This window comes from Tripterygium wilfordii, chromosome 21 (genome assembly GCF_013401445.1).
Source record: "Tripterygium wilfordii isolate XIE 37 chromosome 21, ASM1340144v1, whole genome shotgun sequence".
NCBI classification, from domain to species: domain Eukaryota; kingdom Viridiplantae; phylum Streptophyta; class Magnoliopsida; order Celastrales; family Celastraceae; genus Tripterygium; species Tripterygium wilfordii.
The window spans coordinates 15,641,342-15,660,086 of record NC_052252.1 but is presented as its reverse complement, the minus strand read 5'-3'; the positions used below and the strand labels follow the sequence as shown (position 1 = coordinate 15,660,086).

Below are 18,745 nucleotides of genomic sequence, written 5' to 3'. Positions count from 1 at the left end.
CAAGTAACCCAATTATAGAAAATATAAGGAAATTAACGTTTGCTTTCTTAAAAAGAAAGGTGAAAACCACTCAATGTAATAATTTGAAAAATTCGAGAGGGATAAGAAAGAAGGAGGTGAGAAGTAGAAGAAGCAGGGGAGATAGATTATGCCCAATACACTTGAGGTATTGTCCACATTTTGGGCTTAACGCCCTCGTGATTTTGTCATTCAAAAAACATTGATCTCAAGTTTTTGAAGTTGAACTCAAACTTATAAATCACATCGTTGGTTTACATCAAACATGTGAGACTCTTTACAAATTTAAAGACGTTGAAAACGATGCGAAGATGTGTCATAAGCGAAAGGCTCCAAACCAAAATGGGAGCTAATTAATTAATTAAGGTCCAACCAGTAACTTTCCATGTGTTGCTAATGAAGCTTCCTACATGCTTCTGCGAAATTGACGCAGAGACCAAGACTTTCATTTCTTGTTAATGCTAATGGAAATGGTCATTGTTTTCTTTTCTTTCTTTTTTTTTTCTTTTTTTAAGGTGGTTGTTTATTTATATTATTTTTTGGAAGGAATAAATTATGAGACCATAGAGATTAATTAGAGATGCGGGACCCACCATTAAGTTAATATCATAATCCCTGTGTAAATTCACTCCTTAACATATATTATTTTGTATTTATTTTCAAATTTTGTAAAATATTATTGATTTTCAAATTTTACGATTCGAGCTTGTCAACCTCCCATCAATATTATGTAAAATCTCAATTTTAACAACCTTCGTAATGAATATTTTTAAATCGGTTATCACTTTACTACATGTAAAAAGATTTAAATTTTCAAGTTGAATACATTACATATATAACAACTTCTCTAATACATAGGGGAAGGAATCACTGCTGGTGCCACTGCCACACCACCCACCTACTAGTCTGATGCTTAATTAGCCATTACCAAAGTTACCATTCCATTGCTTTTGTTTCTCCATGGCTATTCTCATTGTTGATTTTCTCACATAGTGCATCAACTTGTAGTTTGAGTAGCTTATTCTCATGCTCCAAATTCCCAATTTCTTGTACAAGTTGTAGCTTGTTCATAAACCCATCCTCCCAATTATCCTGTCTTGACACCATTATCTCATTCTGAAGCTTTTTAATCTCAAGCCGATGATTAATATCGTGGCTGCTAGTCGATAAATCCTGCATGCATGTCAAGCTGCTTAAAGAACAATCAACAAATGCACTATATAGATATATATGTATGTATGTATGTATGTATATGTAGAGAGAGAGGGGCAAAGATTGTTATTTACCAGTTTCTTTAAAAAATAATCGGCACGAATTTGTCGGTTGGCCATGTTACTCTTGAGATTTCGAATTTCGATCTTAAGCTGCTTTGTTTCAGTTTCTGCTGATTGCAGACTCTTGTTTATGGATTCTTTTTCCATCACTAAGTTTTTGTTCTCATCATGCAGATGCACATTTTCTCGACCAAGCTCATGCAACTCGCACTCCATTTTCCTTCTGGATTCCTGCATAACAACCACCAAAATTGCATTTGAAAAGGTGCGTAATTACGATTACAGCTTACAACTAGTCATCTTCGTAAATTTTTTAAAATATCCAACATATATGATTCTGATAGTCACAATAAATTTTCATCAACATCTCAACCCATGTAACGTGCATCAATTTGCCTATTGAAATTATATATATGGGGAATATTAGCTAAATCAAATCATGTTATTAGTTCATTGTGCTTAGAGTTCGGAAATAATGGATAATATGAGGATTTTGGATATGGAAAGAGTGGAAGATTAACTCAAAGGCAAAAATAAAAATTGACCATTTAATTTGCAGACAATGTTAAAAACCCTCAAAATATGACCCCCAAAAGTCTCTCATATCTATGTGACATTAAAATAACCATTGATTAAAACACACATGTATGACCCACTTTACATCAAATATTCCACATTAAATGAAGGTTTTTTGGGAGAGTCACTTTTTGGGGGTCTCAAGTATTATCCCGAATTTGCATATCAAACCACTAGGTAGTAGTTTGAGTGAAATATATGATATTTTGTATAATTCAGTAGTTAAATTAAGTGTAGTCATTAAAATGAAATATCTAGGACTTCATGTGATCGCCATTGAAGATAGGCTTGAAGGTTGGAGATTAAAGATTTTGAAACGTACAGATACCAATAACGTATATTGTACGTACACATTTGGATTCTGATCACACCTAAAGGATTCGTTTGGAGGAGAATATTAGACTTCATATAGTATAAAATTATCATTTAATGATATTAACAAGTATTTGGATGGTTTTTAGAAATTCAACAAATATAACTTTAAACAAAAGGGTTCTTATACGATGTAGGTCGTATAATATATATAAAAACACATGCAACACGTTTTTTATTTGATATGGAGTGAACCAAACACTATATTGTATAAGAGAATATACTAGTATACAAGTCTAATACAATAATTAATTAACTTATACATTGAATAATCTTATATGGAGTCCCAAAAGGAGTTAAAAGTTTAAACTTTTATGTACCGCGACTCGATATATGTATTTCAATCTATTAGTATTTTGATAACTAACAAAAATGGTAATCATATCACATTTGTATACTCAACAAAAAACAATGCAGCAAATAGAGTGTAATGAAATGTTTAGTGGGTGATTAGCTTTTGATTGATTGTTGATGACATATTTCGTGCTGTTTAGGCTGTTCAGTCGACCACCACACAAAACAAAAAGAGATCAAAGAAAAAATAAAGAAAATGTGAGTTACCCGGCATTTGTCTCTATATCTTTTGTCATTCTCTTTCCTTCTTTCAGTGGATGCTGGAGTCTTTCTGGTATTCCTTTGGTGAGTGCCATTGCGTTTGCGCTGGGAGCTGCTTGTCCCAGCTTGAGTTGGTGCCAATCCTGGTCTGTAATCGAACGAATTTTGCACAATTCGACTACTCGGTCTCTCCGTTTCTGTATAGAATCTCCAACGATTCACAATCGATTAAAAAGACCTTCAGTGAAGTTTATGGTACTATAAATTACCTTGATTAGGCCAACTGAGTCCTTTCTGTGATTCCCCACAAGCGAATCCGTCATTAGTTTCTGCAAATAACATTTTCAGGTCTTGTTTTAGGACAAACGCAAAAATGGAAAAAGAAAACAGACAAAACAAGCTTAATTAGGACCAGATATATTAAAGATAAATTCCAACATCGGATCCCCTTTTGACCTGAGTTAGCCCATGAATCTACAGCCACAAAAGAAGCTCTTTAGAGCTCCCATTCCTAATCTTCTCCCTCAAGAAATTAAGAGTTAACGCATGACTTATATAACAAGACCTACAAACAGATCGAAACCAATACTTACCAAAAACTAATTCATTAAGAATAGTATTGTAAGCTTCCAACTCACACTTTTCCCCTCCACTTTCTCTGCGGAGATCTGATGAACCAGAGTTTGCCATTTATCAACTGAAAGAAACCAATTCAAGACCTTCGTAATTAAACAACTTAATTCATTTGATTAGTGAAAAGAGATTAAGAGAAGTCTAGACTCTAAGCTGCGCGCATAGTGTGTGTGTATATATATATATATGTACACATACACACACATAGAGAGAGAGAGTAGAAACTCACTAAAACATTGCAGAGTGGCCCTTGCCGCGCGATGGTGGTGCGGCATCGTGCGACAAACTCGTGATTCCATTGAAAAAGAGAGCTTGGACGTCATATATATATATATATATATATATATATATATATATATAGTTTTCATTTTTTACAATTTGGAGATTCATGTTCGCCATATTCATATCATAGCTTGCAATTTTTTTAATGTTCCGCAAGACGGAGTGGATTTATGCACAATGTAGGCTGTTCAATTTAAGTTTTTTTGGGACAACTCACCATGTTATATCCTTAATTTACTGTATAATGGAAGAATCAAAAGTTGCATTATATGAACAACTAAAAAAAAAAAAAAAAACTACTTTCATTATGCACCGCTAATTTGGATTCCTTGACGATCAAAAGGATTACAAGATGATTTGATAGGCATGAAAACAGTCGGTTTCGATCATTATTTTTTACATAAATTTAATCAATCGGTTGTTATTGTCGATTTTTTTTGGATTTTTGATTGATTCTTTAAAGAAATATGTAAAAAATTATCGACAACAAATTTTTTCTATAAACTTTTACAAGTACTGTTTTGGACTCGAAGTAGTAGGTGCACCTTTTTTATCGAAGAAGGTGCACTTAAAAGCTTATGAAAAGTGTATTTCTTCATATCGTTTTTGTAGGTACTCTCAAGTATTATGTTTATTCTACAGTTTTCAATGAGATATTTTTAAAATTTATGGTACAAACTATCTTTTATTAACATCTTCTATAACATTAAATTAGGCCCTAAACCTAAAGTGTTGGATATTTTTTAAAATGTATCATGAAGACCGAAAAGCAATATCAAATAATATGCTGCCGACAATATAATGAGGGTGTGGCAAAAGCAAAAGTTAGTGAGAGAGGTATATATATATATATATTGAAGTTGACGAAGACCAATCAATTGGTTGTCATTAATTTGTTTTTGTTTTGTTCGTCTTGTCCTGACTCATCCCCACTCGCTACGGATCCATCTTTCTTTGCCATAAATAATATCCTCATGTACAAAATTATTATTTGATAGGTTTGTTTTGTCGCTATATTTTGTCTTCATTTGCAAAGAATTCATGAATTGTGCTAGAAAAGAGATGTAAATAAATACATATATATGTTTATTTATACCCACACATGTCTTTTTATTATTCAATAGTTTATTGGAACCAACGAAATGACTCGACTAACAATCGGTTGAGTTAGACATATGTGTATTCAATGTTCGATTCCAATAAAAAATATATTTCTTAAGAAAAAAAATGTTTTATTAGAGGAAAACCAAAATACATAATTACATGCTGGTTTTCAACCAAAATAGCCAGCTATGGACCATGCTCAGTAGTTTTATACTTTTCTCAGCAAGGCGGCTTTATTAATTGTGTTTCCCATCAAAGTTAATCAAAAAGTGGGTTTGTCAAATAATTATAAAGGTAGCAAAGTAGTTGTGGCCTAGAGTCATTAGAAACAACAAAGTTTTTTCTTTCTTTCAAAAGATAAGTCAATTTGGATGAGAGATTGAATCATCACTCATTCATCTGCCAGCTCCATTGTTCTATCGTTCAATGTCGCTCGAGAATCTATTCACACGATGATTAAGATATGATCGCGCGATGATTAAGACATGATTGCGCGATTTCACTCGAATCTGTACCTTTTTAAGTTCGTTATTAGCACAAATTAATCTCTCATTACTCTCTCTGTCTATACCTCCATTTCCGAGTCTTAAGCTTTGAATCATTGCTCCGGTACTCAAGTTCGTCCGACTTTGGTTGCTTCTAGAGGAGAGGACTAATGGAGAAATACAGGATTCCAAAATCCCCAGATTTAACGAGTAGACATCTTCCCTCAACTTTTGGTGATGGTGAGGACAACTTATTCTATTCTCTGTATCATGTTAATTTGTGTTCTTTACTCAAACCAAATCAAGAATCTTACCAGATCTCTGCTTTTGCACGTCATCTATATATCTTCTTAGATTATTCATTATTCTACGGTTCGATTCTGGTGCCTTTCCTTTTGAGCTTCTGTTTCTGCCTTTCTCTTTGAAGATCTAGTGAAGAAATATTGGAGATATATAGACACCTATATATGGCTTTTTTTGCATACCATTGATAGAATATCAGTCATGTTGGATGTTTGGTTGCAAGGCTTAGTTTATCTTCTTGTTATTCTTCTTGTTTGCAGACGATATTGCAGTGGTTTTTGAAGAATCACAAAAGCGTTTCAGCTTGCATGAACAAGGTACCTTAGACTTGTAAAGATACATAGATCTTCATGTTATCATAATTGCATGAAATTTGATCGGGGGAGACTCGTTTCGATGTGATAATCAAGACTATTTCCTATGCTACTAGCCCCACCATATTTTTGGCAAATTTCATCATTTAGGACCTCAAACGGGCCTCTTAATGTTTTAATGATATTTTTCATAATTTCGTGTTTTATGTTTTTTTTCTCTATTTTAAGGTTGTAGTCGACCCTAGTGGTCACTCAAATCTGGTGGATTCTGTTGTTTATTTCCTTGATTAAGCTTTGATTTAATCTTGTTCGTTGTTTCCTCCCGCATCGTTAATAAATAGTTTCGACACTACTTATGCTTTGGTAAGCTAAAGAAAACCAGTTGGCTTAATGCAGGAGTATCACAATTTACTCAGGCTGCTGGTACAAGCAGAAGATTAAATGTGACACTTCCGAACCATTCAAATGAACCAATGATATCTTCTCAGATTCCAAATGTATGCAACACAGGAGAAAACTTTCCTATAAGTAAGAAGGAACCAAGCGAAAAGAAAAGATTGTGCGACAAAGCTTACCGAGAGCGATTGAAGGTAAAGTTTTGTCTTTTGATTAAGTTGTCTCCCAAGAAAACGAGTTATTGATGATTAGGAACTGAAATCATCTATATATATGTTAACAGTTTTCATATTTTCACTTGTTTGTATTTAATCTGGCAGCGCGAAAGAAAGATGATGGAGACTGATTTAGTAATGGTTGGCAGCGAAAATGAAGATTTGAAGAGGGAGAATGGACGGTTGAGGTCAGAAAAAGATCTGATGGATCAATATCTGCAAACAAGAGCAGCTGAGAATCAGATATTAAAGACTGAAATATGTTATTTGAGGGGAAAGATTAGTCACCAACAAGTTCTTGTGGATGCATTTTCTCGTAAGCTGGTAAGATTTTCCATCTCCTTTTCCTCTCTCTTTTCTTCTAGATTTACATGACTCGTAGTTTTCGTATATTTCCCCTGTAAAAGGAGATTTTTCCTATTGTTTCGATTCGAAATGATAAAATATCCGAGTTGGTATCTCAATTATCCCTAACTACACACACAAATTCACTACACAAGATCCAAAGTGAAATCTTGAATTCCACAAGTCCTGACCCATATAATGCACATGAGATCTTGTGGATCCAAACCAGAATTGTTGTGATCTCTATTATAATGGTCTCCTATTTGACTCATCATTGAATGCTCATTGAACTCGACATAATAAAGCATTTTCCTTTTGATTTTGAAATATCTTGAGAAATATTTTTTCACATTGAAATCACAACTTAAGCACATATTGTCAATTAAAAAAGTTGATTAATCTAATCATGCCTTGTCGATTATTAGTGATTGATAATTTCCATCTTTGCATTCGAAGTGTAATGTTGAGTTAATGTTCTCACAGCTGCTTTCAAATCATGAGGATCACCAGCTTTCAATGCTTAGACAAGAAAGAGCTAGACTGCATGAAATCACCTGGAATGATCAGATGGAAGAGAAGAGACGAATCTTGGATACAAAAATAAATTTGGAACATCAGAACAGAACCTTGAAAATTCAAATTCAAGCTCTCTGTGAGAAGATCCACAATGATAAGAACCATGAATAGAGATAACCATGAGGGGTATATTTTTTTCACACCCTACATTAAATAGAAATACATGAAATCGTTCTGATTCCATCTCTTCCACTTAGGCTTCCGTTTTGTTTAGCCTCTTCTCAACAGGTTCGGGTTCTGCTTCAGCTCTCTTCTTCGAACCTTTGCTCTTATCTTCTCCAATGTAGCTTTCATTTGGTTTTGGTTTTGGTTTGTTTAGGAGAACAAATAAGAAGTTGCAAAAAGGGATATGATAAAAGAAGAAATCTGAATGTACTTAGCTTACTAAAATACAAGATCTAACGGTACTGACCTTGAGCCTCCTTCTGTTTGTCATACGATGCTGTACCCTGTGTTGTGTGCTTTAGTCCTTACTGACATGACTGATTCTTCAATAATCTGTTAAAAGATCTCTGTAGCAGTTAAACTGATCAATATGTCAGATAAAAATTGAAGAGAAAAAAAAGAGGGAGAGGAAGAGGGAGAGAACTTCCTTTGAGAAGTATATATGTACATATCTAATTCTTTGTTTTAACATCATGATTTGCAAATAATAATCTTAACATCAGCTGCACAATTCACAACCTCAAAAGAAATAATGCCAAATCCATATGCTGAAATCAATGACTAAAAATGCCATTTATGATATGCATCCAGATTATATTTTCATTGCACCTACTGCTACTTCCAGAAATAATCAAGTGTAGGGTAAAGACTATATGTTGACAGGAAACCACTACTGTTTCAGGGACAAACTAAAAAAAGAATGATTTATTCCATGGCGGTGGATTAACAGATCAACAGTAAATACATACTGCGCTCTGCAGGTTATACATTTACCTGAACATGTACAAGGTCTGCAAATGCTAACATAACCTTGTGTATCAACTTCTGCAAACTGAATTTCTTTCAGAATATGGAGATGAACCTTGCAGCCAGCTAAACTACCCAGATTGTCTCATATATGACCACCAAGTTGGATATGCATTTTCCACTGCTCATAAGTTCTGAGTCACAATTTATGCATACAACAAAATAAGTAACTGAATTATTATGATTAAAAACTTTCACATGAAAACACAATGCTTTTAAAGAGAGGACAGGGAAAGGATGGCTATAGAGTACAATGTAACAAACTTATTAATTAAGAAATACTTTGTTATGGAAATCACCTGCAAAACACTAGTTATCATTTTAAATCCAAGATGCACGAGCAGTAATTCGTACCCAAAAATGTCTGAGCTACGACTTGTCTCGAAGTTCAAATTGCATTCCACTGGACAACCCTGGAGCCTACTCAACAGTCCACTGTAAGGCAACCAAACTTCAATCATTGTCAACCCTGCAAAGCATAGCCAATTTGTGTCACAAAACTTTGGATATGAATGATATTTAACAAAGGCGAAAACTGACAACTTTTAACAGTTCATCAATATGTCATCCCATGAATGAGATATCACATCAGCTCCATACTTACGAACCTCACTAGCAATAAGCAATATGCTAAAATTACCAAAACTGCATGTACACTCAAGAGCACTCTAACATGTACATGCAGAAAATAGAAGATCAGACAGTGTTTTTCCCAAGCCATAGAAAGAGAGGATTAAGAAAATCATCTAATCCAAGTAAAAAACTATTGGACGATTGAAGCGCACAAGCATTTCAAGAAAGGAAATGAAAAAAATTGGTTATTTTAACAAGAGTCGTTGGATTTTGGCATCAAGAAGTAGTAGCATAAAACCTTCTCCTCAATCTATTCACTGAAGTCCAGAACTATGAGATGTACCAGGAACAGAAGCCAGCAAAAACATTTATTGAATGGGATTTGTGAAGAATAACATTTAACAAAATCATGCCACTTATATAAGTTGTTTAACACAAGAAACAACTTCATAGTTTCTCAGAAGGAGAAATGTTACGAGAATATGAAGTAAGAATTCCTTTGATAAAAGGACTTCCATGTTCTTGCTTTGATAGTGAAGTTCCCTATCTTCGGACTATGGCCCACTCTGCTACTAAGAGTACCAAAAACTAGCATAATTAAAATAACAATCTTCCACCTACAGGTAATTAGCACAGTAAGTGGTCTTCTGAATTCAGTTTACGTCTACCACGCTTTACGAAGTGCTATTTCTCTGAGAAAGCTCAATCTCCACCATAACAAACTCCTCCACACCCCTACCATATAGATTCCTACACATGCACCCCAACACACACACACACACACACACACAAGACACACTACCTCACAGCACTCTCCACCACATCTTAGCAACCAAAAGAAATATCAAAGACATCTACAGTAGATAACTAAATCTACTTAATCTTTCAAAAAGTTAAGACATTAAGGAGTACTTGCAGACATTAAGGAGTACTTGCATTAGCTGGCTGTTCAAGTGTGTTTTCTCAACAAGGCATATAATTGAGGTACTGAATATACACTGCATCAGTAGATTGCTCAGTTTGATAAGTACATTCTAGACCAAAACGACAACATAACTTGATTAAACAAAAACGTCTGCAACAAGGTGTGATTTCTTCCATAGAAAAATGAACACAGTAAGCAATGATGTTGCCAAATTGCCTTATAATTTTGCCGTTAATTTGGTTATGACAAAACCAGAAGTTGGCGGGCATATAACCTCTCAAAGAACCAGTGTATGAGTAATGCGTTATATAATATTCAACATCATTGTTCCATTGCTTGAGTACAAAAATTAAAGAACTAATTATGCATAGTCATAAACATAAATAAGAACTTACATAATATTTTCCAAATTCAATATGCAATTTCGACATTCCTATATCGAAAAAAGCGGCTCAAAGGTGTGGTATATTTTAAAACAACTTATTTTCGCTTCACCAACAAAAGACCTCTGCAATCACGTTCTGTGTAAATTAACAATATTCACAAACTATGCAGATTGGGGGTGGGTATTGCACAATGCAAGCCTAAGTCCACCTCGAGCAACAAGCAAAGTACAAAATAGGCATACACATAGGCTTCAGGCTAGAACGAGTCTCATATATGTTATGACAGAAAAAGTAAGGTGTAGTTGCCATGTAGCAGAGATAATTCTTAAGAGTTATAACTGAGCATTGATGAGACAAATTGACAGGGAAAAATAGACACTTGTCCAGTGATTTGATATACTAATCTACTATATCATCAAAATCAATTGGTAACACTGTAGAACATATTGCTTGTAATTATATCCCACTAGTGCCAATCAGCATATAAGTTGTACTCTTCCATCTTTTTTTATCCTCTCAACAACAATGAGGACCCTCCTCTCCCTTGCTCTACAGAGCTATCAACCAATTCAGAATCAAAGACATAGGAAATTGAATGCCAAAAAAATAAACACATGCATAGGATAGGGGGTTAGGGAAACCACCAGTAATCAGCCTCCTTTCATTCAATCAAAGAAATAAGAAATTGCAAGCCAAACAGACACAAACACATAGGCTAGGGTTTGGGGAAACCAACAGCCATCAGCTTCCTTCCACCACAATCAAAGAAACAGGCAATTACATGCCCAGAAGACACATACCGCATAGGTCAGGGTTTGGGGAAACCAACAGCCATCAGATTCCTTCCACCACAATAAAAGAAACAGGCAATTACATGCCCAGAAGACACATATGCATAGGCTAGGTTTTGGGGAAACCAATAGCCATTAGCTTCCTTCCACCACAATCAAAGAAATTGTAAATTGCACACCAAAGACACATAGGCATAGGCTAGGATTTGGCATAGTAATCAGCCTCCACCATTGCCGCTGCATAAGAAGGCAAGCACCATGAAATCTACGGAGAGTTGGATGTCAACATTCTCCTCAATCGCCAACTTATTCTGCTCAAGCATTGTGGCACATTCTGACCCCATCTCTTCCACTTGGGCTTTCATTTTGCTCAGCCTCTTCTTCATGCGTTCCGATTTTGCTCTCTTCTTCGACATCATTGCACTTAGCTTCTCCACTGTAGCCTTCAGTAAGTTTTGTTTGGGAGAACAAATGAGAACTAGTTAAGAAAATGAGGAAAAAAGAATCACATCAATTAAATTGAAAATCTAACGGTACAGACCACAAGGCTCCTTCTCTTTGTCCTGCGGCGCCGCAGTCTAGCGCCGTTGTCCTTTTTCTGTGTCATAACTGACATGGCCGATCCCGTGGCGTGATTACCTGTTTAAAAGACATTTTGGAGAATTGTCAGTATCGGTTTCTACACTCACTGCATAATCATTATTGCCAAAATTCGCAACTGAGAAGTTCAAATAGCCATTCAAAATTCGTCAATTTTGAAAGAATTTCGGTTGATGAACGACTATGAAGACTTGGAGAAGGAAAATTTCTGGGGTCATACAGGCAGAACTGAATTCCCGATCATAACTCGGCGATTCAAATATTATCAAGCGTAATTAGGTTAAATTGAAGATCTGAGTAAACAGATATTGTACACACGAAGTGAAGAATAAGAATGAAGGAAAGAGGTCAATACCTGGAGTCATTTCTTTCTGATGATGTTTCAGGGCAGGTTAGGTTTTGTTGTGCGCTTCTGCTGCAAAAAAGAAGGGCGGATGCCGTATTTATAGCGGCAAAGGCGTCGGTGGACGGCTAGTATTTGATTTGGACTTTAGTGGGGTAAAGTTGTCAGAGGGTGGATAAAGTCTAATCTTTTAAACTTTTAAGGGTCCCGCAAATCGAACGGAGGGGTTAGTGTGAAAGCGGGGAGACTTCACCAAGTCGCGCGAGTGCCCTGCCGAGTAGTCCTCTCTCTCCCTCGCTCCTTCGCTTGTAACTTTTGTCTTTGAAAATAGAACCAATCGCTTACTTCAACTTTCATGAGTCTTTGTTCTACTAACACCATTAATCGTCAACATTGGTCACAGCTCACAGCTCACCTTCCTTTCCCACCGTTAGATCCGAAAAAACATTCCTACCAACGGCTATGAAAGACAGGACGTGGCTTCGGCTTCGCGAGAATCAGAGGAGGAATATTCCTAGCAACATGTCATTCCATGAATCCCCATAGTCAGGAACCTCACTACCAATTAAGCAAAAGCAATCTTATATGCGAAAGTTGACCAGAATCACTTTACACACAAGGGGCCCATATCCTGACGCTTCCATTTTGCCCCCTCCTACTTCCACTTCCAGAAACAAACATGAAATAGCGTATTCTTTTCCCACAAGCAGTAGAAAGAGCCAATTCAGAAAGTCATTTAGGTTAAGTCATTTAGGTTCTGTTTGATAGAATGAAAAGATTGATTTTCAATGTTAGTGAAAAAATTGTGAAAAAAATATTAAGTTTAAAGTTGTGAAATATATTATGGGGTATTTGGTGAAGTGAAAGTAGATGTTAACGGAAAAATTGTTGAAATAAAGTATTGAATATTAGTTTTTTATTTTTATATTAAATTAAATCTAATAAATATGATTCTTATTAAAATTAATTTTAAGTATTAATTAACAAATATTTTAAGTATTAAAACTGTTAAAATATTTTTATAGTATTAAAACTGTTAAAAAGTAGTTTTAAGTATTAAAACTGTTAAAATATTTATATTGTAAATTTAATATAATTATATTGTAAAATATTTTTTCTGTATTATTGTGACTTTATTATTGTAATATTTATATTAATAACAGATATTAATTAATAAGAGTTGAGCATGGGTCCCACATTATTAAAAAAATATTTAATTTAACTGAAAATATATAATTTACATTTAAATGTATTAAATAATGAAAAAAAACATAATGATTATTGTGGGATCCACAATAAAAAATTTAAAAAAATGTGCTGAACGTTAACATCAAAAAAGCTCCAATATGGAGTTTTTTTTATGCTAATGAAATCCGTTATCAAAATGACAATGGATCCGCTACGCATATTGTGCTGTTTGACAGAACAGTTGATAACGTTTCGCTTAGCAGAAACACGGTGAAAAATGCTCTGCCAGCCAAGAAAGACAATTAGTGACTTAACTTTTAGTCAAAGTAAAAGCGATTCTACGACTGAAAACTCTGAACCACAACCATTACACGAAAACCCATAAAAAAAAGGTCTAAAAAAAAAACTGGACAATTTACAAGCATGAAGCATTGGTGGATTTGCACAAAACCTTCTCTTCATTCTATTCACTGGCACAAATTACTTCCCATGTTCTTTTCATGACACTTAAGTTCTCTATCTTCTATCCATGGCCAAATCTGATACCAAGCCGACCAAAAAGTCACAGAGTTAAAAATAAAAAATCTGATAAACTGCAAGAATTAGCAATAATTTGTGCATTAAGTGGGGTTCTGAATTCAGTCAGATGTAAATCAAGCTTTATGCAGCTGTAGTTCATTGAGCAACCTCAGTCTCCACCAAAACCAAACTCCTCCACCCCCCACCTCCACCATATATGTGCATTCATATTCGCCCACAGACATACACAAGATCTCACACTACGCTCACAACATTCTCCATCACTTCATAGCAACCAAAAGGAATAGCAAACACATCTATAGTACATAACCGAAGCTTCGTCAATAAACTAGCTGAAGGCTACAGTGGAGAAAAGCATTACTCTGCTTCAACTGTGTTTTCGCAAACAAGACATATAATTGAGGTACTGAATATGCACCGCATCAGCAGATTGCTCAGTTGATAAGTAAATTCTAGACCAAAAAACCAGCAGAAATTGATTAAACAAGCACATCTGATGGTGCCAATGCATCAAGTTCAAGCTCTGTGCGAGAAGATCTACAACAATACGAACCATGAAGAGAGACAACTATGAGGGGTATTTTTTTTTTACTCCCCACATTGAATAGAAATACATGAAATCGTTCCGATTCCAACTCTTCCACTTTGGCTTTCATTTTGTTTAGCCTCTTCTTCACGCGTTCTGTTTCTGCTCTCTTCTTTGAAAGAAATGATCCCAAATCCATATGCTCAAATCCATGAATAGAAATGGCATTTATGATATGCATCCAGATCATATTTTCATTGCACATACTGCTACTTCAAGAAATAATCATGTGTGTAGGGTAAAGACTATATCCATATGTTGACAGAAAATCACTACTGTTTCAGGGACAAACTAAAAAAACGAATAATTTATTAAGTGGCGGTAGATTAACAGATCAACAGTAAGTACATACTACAGTCTGCAGGTTATACATTTACCTTAACATCTACAACGTCTGCAAATGCTGACATAACCTTGTGTATCAACTTCCGCAAACTGAATTTCTTTCAGAATATGGAGATGAACCTTGCAGCCAGCTAAACTACCCAGATTGTCTCATACATGACCACCAAGTTGGATATGCATTTTCTACTGCTCATAAGTTCTGAGTCACAATTTATGCATACAACAATATAAGTAACTGAATATATTATGATTAAAAACTTTCACATGAAAACATAATGCTTTAGAGAGAGAAGGGGGAAGAGATGTTATAGAGTATAATGTAACAAACTTATTAATTAAGAAATACTATGTTATGGAAGTCACCTGCCAAACATTAGTTATCATTTTAAATCCAAGATGCACCGGCAGTCATTCGTAGCCAAAAAAACTCTGAGGTACGACTTGTCTCGAAGTTCAAATCACATTCCACTGGACAACCTTTATGGAATATAAGGGATGGAAAATCTCATATGGAGCCAGAGCCTATTCAGCAGTCCACTGTAAGGCAACCAAACTTCAATCATTGTCTACCCTGCAAAGCATAGCCAATTTGTGTCACAAAACTTTGGATAGGAATGGTATCGAAAACTGACAACTTTTAAGAGTTCATCAATATGCCATCCCATGAATGAGATATTACATCAGCTCCATAATTACAACCTCACTAGCAATAAGCAATATGCTAAAATTACCAAAACTGCGTATACACTCAAGAGCACTCTTACATCTACATGCATAAGATAGAAGATCAGACAAGTCTTTTTCCCACGCGGTAGAAAGGGACGATTAAGAAAATCATCTAATTGGACTAATCCAAGTAAAAAACTATAGGACGACAGAAACGCACAAGCATTTCAAGAAAGGAAATGAAAAATGGATATTTTAACAAGCGTTGTTGGATTTTCGTATCAAGAAGTAGTAGCCTAAAACCTTCTCCTCAATCTATTCATTGGAAGTCTGGAACTATCTGATGTACCAGGAACAGAAGCCAGCAAAAACATTTATTGAATGGGATTTGTGAAGAATAACATTTAACAAAATCATGCCACTTATATAAGTTGTTTAACACAAGAAACAACTTCATAGTTTCTCAGAAGGAGAAATGTAACAAGAATATGAAGCAAGGATTCCTTTGATAAAAGGACTTCCATGTTCTTGTTTTGATACTAAAGTTCCCTATCTTCGAACTATGGCCAACTCTGATAATAAGAGTACCAAAAACTAACATAATTAAAAATAACAATCTTCCACCTACAAGTAATTAGCAGTAATTTGTGCATAAAGTGGTCTTCTGAATTCAGTCATACGTCTACCAAACTTTGTGAAGTGCTATTTCTCTGAGAAAGCTCAATCTCCACCAAAACCAAACTTGTCCACACCCCTACCATATAGATTCCACATGCGCCCACACACATACACAAGACACACTACCTCACAACATTCTCCACCACATCTTAGCAACCAAAAGAAATATCAGAGACATCTACAGTAGATAACTTAAACTACTTAATTTTTCAAAAAGCATATAGACATTAAGGAGTACTTGCATTAGCTGGCTGATTTGAGTGTGTTTTACAAGACAGATAATTCATGTACTGAATATACACTACATCAGCAAATTGCTCAGTTGGATAAGTACATTCTAGACCAAAACAACAACATAAATTGATTAAACAAAAATGTCTGATGGCACCAATAAAAATGCCGGATGCAACAAGGTGTGATTTCTTCCATAGAAAAATGAACACGGTAAGCAATGATGTTGCCGAATTGCCTTATAATTTTGCCATTAATTTGGTTATGACAAAAGCAGAAGTTGGCGGGCATATAACCTATCAACGAACCAGTGTATGAGTCATGCGTTCAGTAATATTCATCAACATTGTTCCAATGCTTGAGTACAAAAATTAAATAACTAATTATGCATAGTCATAAACAGAAATGAGAACTTACATAATATTTCCAATTTCAATATGCAATTTCAACATTACTATATCGCAAAACGCGGCTCAAAGGTGTGGTATATTTTAAAATAATTTATTTTCGCTTCACCAACAAAAGACATCTGTAATCACATTCCGTGTATATTAACAATATTTACAAACTATGCAGATTAGGGGTGGGTTTTACACAATGCAAGCCTAAGTCTCGAGCAACAAGCAAAGCACAAAATAGGCATGCATATAGGCTTCAGGCTAGAACGAGTCCCATATATGTTATGGCAAAAAAAGTAAGGCATAGTTGCCATGTAGCAGAGATAACTCTTAGAGTTATAACTGAGCATTGATGAGACAAATTGACAGGGAAAAATAGATGTTTGTCCAGTGTTTTGATATGCTAATCTATGATATCATCAAAATCAAATGGTAACACTGTAGAACATATTGCTTGTAATTATATCCCACTAGTGGCAATCAGTATATAAGTTCTATTCTTCCATCTTTTTTATCCTCTCAACAACAATAAGGACCTTCCTCTCCCTTGCTCTATGGAGCCATCAACCAATTCAGAATCAAAGACATAAGAAATTGAACGCCAAAAAAAACACACATGCACAGGATAGGGGTCAGGGAAACCACAGTAATCAGCCTCCTTCCATTTAATCAAAGAAACAGGAAATTGCAAGCGAAAAAGACAAACACATAGGCTAGTGTTTGGGGAAACCAACAGCCATCAGCTTCCTTCCACCACAATCAAAGAAACAGGCAATTACATGCCCAGAAGACACATACACGCATAGGCTAGGGTTTGGGGAAGCTAACAGCCATCAGCTTCCTTCCACCACAATAAAAGAAACAGGCAATTACATGCCCAGAAGAAACATACACATAGGCTAGGATTTGCGGAAACCAACAGCCATCAGCTTCCTTCCACAAGAATCAAAGAAACAGTAAATTCCACACCAAAAGGACACATAGGCATAGGCTAGGGTTTGGGGACAGTGATCAGCCTCCACCATTGCAGCCAGCTAAGAAGGCATGCACCATGAAATCAACGGAGAGTTGGATGTCAACATTCTGCTCAATCACCAACTTGTTCTGCTTAAGCATTATGGCGCCCATCTCTTCCACTTGGGCTTTCATTTTGTTCAGCCTCTTCTTCATGCGTTCCAGTTTTGCTCTCTTCTTTGACGTCATTGCACTCAGCTTCTCCAATGTAGCCTTCAAAGAAGAAATGAGAACTAGTTAATAAAGTGAGGAAAAAAGAATCAAATCAATTGAATTGAAAATCTAACGGTACAGACCACAAGGCTCCTTCTCTTCGCCCTGCGGCGCCGCAGTCCAGCGCTCTTGTCCTTTCTCTGTGTCATTACTGACATGGCTGATCCCGTGGCGTGATTACCTGTTTAAAAGACATTTTGTAGAGATTTGTCTGAATCGGTTTCTCCGCTCACTGCATAATCATTATTGCCAAAATTCACTACTGAGAAGTTCATTAGCTATCTTAGCCATTCAAAATTCGTGAATTTTGAAAGAATTTCGCTTGATGAACGACTATGAAGAGGAGGAGAAGGAAAATTTCTGGGGCAATACAGGCAGAACGGAAATCCCTGATCAAAACTCGGCGATTCTAGTATTATCATGTGTAATGAGGTTAAAATTGAAGATGCGATCAGTAAACAGATATTGTACACACGAAGTGAAGAAAAGATGTCCATACCTTGAGTCATCTCTTTCTGTTGGCAGAGGTTTTGTAGTGCTCTTCAAATACAACGGCGGAGACTGAGAGAGATCTCGCTTCTACACCTACTTATACTCGTCTTCCAGGGAGAGAGAGAGAGAGAGAGAACCACTTTCTTCCGCTGCAGAAAAACAAAAGAGCAGATGCCGTATTTATAGGCAATAGCTTCAGAAAACAAAACGGACCCAAAAAGGGTGGGGTCGGCGGTCATGTGATTTGGAAAGCCTAATCTGAAGTCTTCCACAATTTCCCTCGAAAGTCGAAATCGAACGGAGGGGTTAGTGTGAAAGCGGGGTCACTTCACCAAGTCGCGCGACTAAGCCTCTCT

General features: G+C 35.7%; 4 protein-coding genes across 16 annotated transcripts; 1 reads left to right on the top strand and 3 right to left on the bottom strand.

Moving 5' to 3' along the window:
* Window positions 1–784: 784 nt before the first annotated feature.
* LOC119989999 lies at window positions 785–3,558 on the bottom strand. Its single transcript, XM_038835800.1, has 5 exons — window positions 3,389–3,558; window positions 3,065–3,124; window positions 2,802–2,992; window positions 1,305–1,523; window positions 785–1,191 (listed from the first exon to the last, which is right to left on the bottom strand). Exons 1-5 carry the CDS (start codon window positions 3,483–3,485, stop codon window positions 952–954), a joined length of 807 nt encoding a protein of 268 aa, XP_038691728.1. The 5' UTR covers window positions 3,486–3,558; the 3' UTR covers window positions 785–951.
* Window positions 3,559–5,124: 1,566 nt separating this feature from the next.
* Window positions 5,125–7,870, top strand: LOC119989560. Of its 2 annotated transcripts, none has more exons than XM_038835167.1 (5): window positions 5,125–5,539; window positions 5,863–5,919; window positions 6,427–6,506; window positions 6,633–6,851; window positions 7,356–7,870. In XM_038835167.1, exons 1-5 carry the CDS (start codon window positions 5,470–5,472, stop codon window positions 7,557–7,559), a joined length of 630 nt encoding a protein of 209 aa, XP_038691095.1. In that variant the 5' UTR covers window positions 5,125–5,469; the 3' UTR covers window positions 7,560–7,870. The 2 variants fall into 2 exon arrangements, with proteins under 2 accessions (XP_038691095.1, XP_038691094.1); XM_038835166.1 differs by having other exon boundaries at window positions 5,127–5,539; window positions 6,313–6,506.
* LOC119989561 lies at window positions 7,531–12,195 on the bottom strand. Of its 10 annotated transcripts, none has more exons than XR_005465837.1 (7): window positions 12,051–12,194; window positions 11,637–11,734; window positions 11,105–11,538; window positions 8,720–8,889; window positions 8,388–8,554; window positions 7,861–7,974; window positions 7,531–7,735 (listed from the first exon to the last, which is right to left on the bottom strand). XR_005465837.1 is itself a non-coding variant. In XM_038835168.1 (3 exons), the coding sequence occupies exons 1-3, from the start codon at window positions 12,058–12,060 to the stop codon at window positions 11,314–11,316; spliced, it is 333 nt and encodes a 110-aa protein (XP_038691096.1). In that variant the 5' UTR covers window positions 12,061–12,192; the 3' UTR covers window positions 10,896–11,313. The 10 variants fall into 10 exon arrangements, 1 of the variants encoding a protein (XP_038691096.1); XR_005465838.1 differs by having other exon boundaries at window positions 7,861–7,960; XR_005465839.1 differs by having other exon boundaries at window positions 7,861–7,946.
* Window positions 12,196–14,644: 2,449 nt separating this feature from the next.
* Window positions 14,645–18,745, bottom strand: LOC119987971. Of its 3 annotated transcripts, XR_005465515.1 has the most exons (5): window positions 18,397–18,745; window positions 17,981–18,129; window positions 17,563–17,897; window positions 15,061–15,268; window positions 14,645–14,896 (listed from the first exon to the last, which is right to left on the bottom strand). XR_005465515.1 is itself a non-coding variant. In XM_038832885.1 (3 exons), the coding sequence occupies exons 1-3, from the start codon at window positions 18,404–18,406 to the stop codon at window positions 17,682–17,684; spliced, it is 324 nt and encodes a 107-aa protein (XP_038688813.1). In that variant the 5' UTR covers window positions 18,407–18,738; the 3' UTR covers window positions 17,303–17,681. The 3 variants fall into 3 exon arrangements, 2 of the variants coding, with proteins under 2 accessions (XP_038688813.1, XP_038688814.1); XM_038832885.1 differs by lacking the exons at window positions 14,645–14,896; window positions 15,061–15,268 and having other exon boundaries at window positions 17,303–17,897; window positions 17,981–18,078; window positions 18,397–18,738; XM_038832886.1 differs by lacking the exons at window positions 14,645–14,896; window positions 15,061–15,268 and having other exon boundaries at window positions 17,303–17,897; window positions 18,397–18,734.

What these genes read in the sequence shown, in the direction of transcription:
- LOC119989999 (XM_038835800.1), bottom strand. Translation starts at nt 3,485, where the DNA reads ATGGCAAACTCTGGTTCATCAGATCTCCGCAGAGAAAGTGGAGGGGAA. An exon ending in TCTTAATGAATTAGTTTTTG is followed by an intron (nt 3,125 to 3,388) that starts GTAAGTATTGGT and finishes TGTTATTTGCAG; the next exon opens with AAACTAATGACGGATTCGCT. An exon ending in ATTATTTTTTAAAGAAACTG is followed by an intron (nt 1,192 to 1,304) that starts GTAAATAACAAT and finishes ACATGCATGCAG; the next exon opens with GATTTATCGACTAGCAGCCA.
- LOC119989560 (XM_038835166.1), top strand. Translation starts at nt 5,470, where the DNA reads ATGGAGAAATACAGGATTCCAAAATCCCCAGATTTAACGAGTAGACAT. An exon ending in TCCCTCAACTTTTGGTGATG is followed by an intron (nt 5,540 to 5,862) that starts GTGAGGACAACT and finishes TCTTGTTTGCAG; the next exon opens with ACGATATTGCAGTGGTTTTT. An exon ending in ATGCATTTTCTCGTAAGCTG is followed by an intron (nt 6,852 to 7,355) that starts GTAAGATTTTCC and finishes ATGTTCTCACAG; the next exon opens with CTGCTTTCAAATCATGAGGA.
- LOC119989561 (XM_038835168.1), bottom strand. An exon ending in CAAAGAGAAGGAGCCTTGTG is followed by an intron (nt 11,539 to 11,636) that starts GTCTGTACCGTT and finishes AACTTACTGAAG; the next exon opens with GCTACAGTGGAGAAGCTAAG.
- LOC119987971 (XM_038832885.1), bottom strand. An exon ending in CGAAGAGAAGGAGCCTTGTG is followed by an intron (nt 17,898 to 17,980) that starts GTCTGTACCGTT and finishes TCTTCTTTGAAG; the next exon opens with GCTACATTGGAGAAGCTGAG.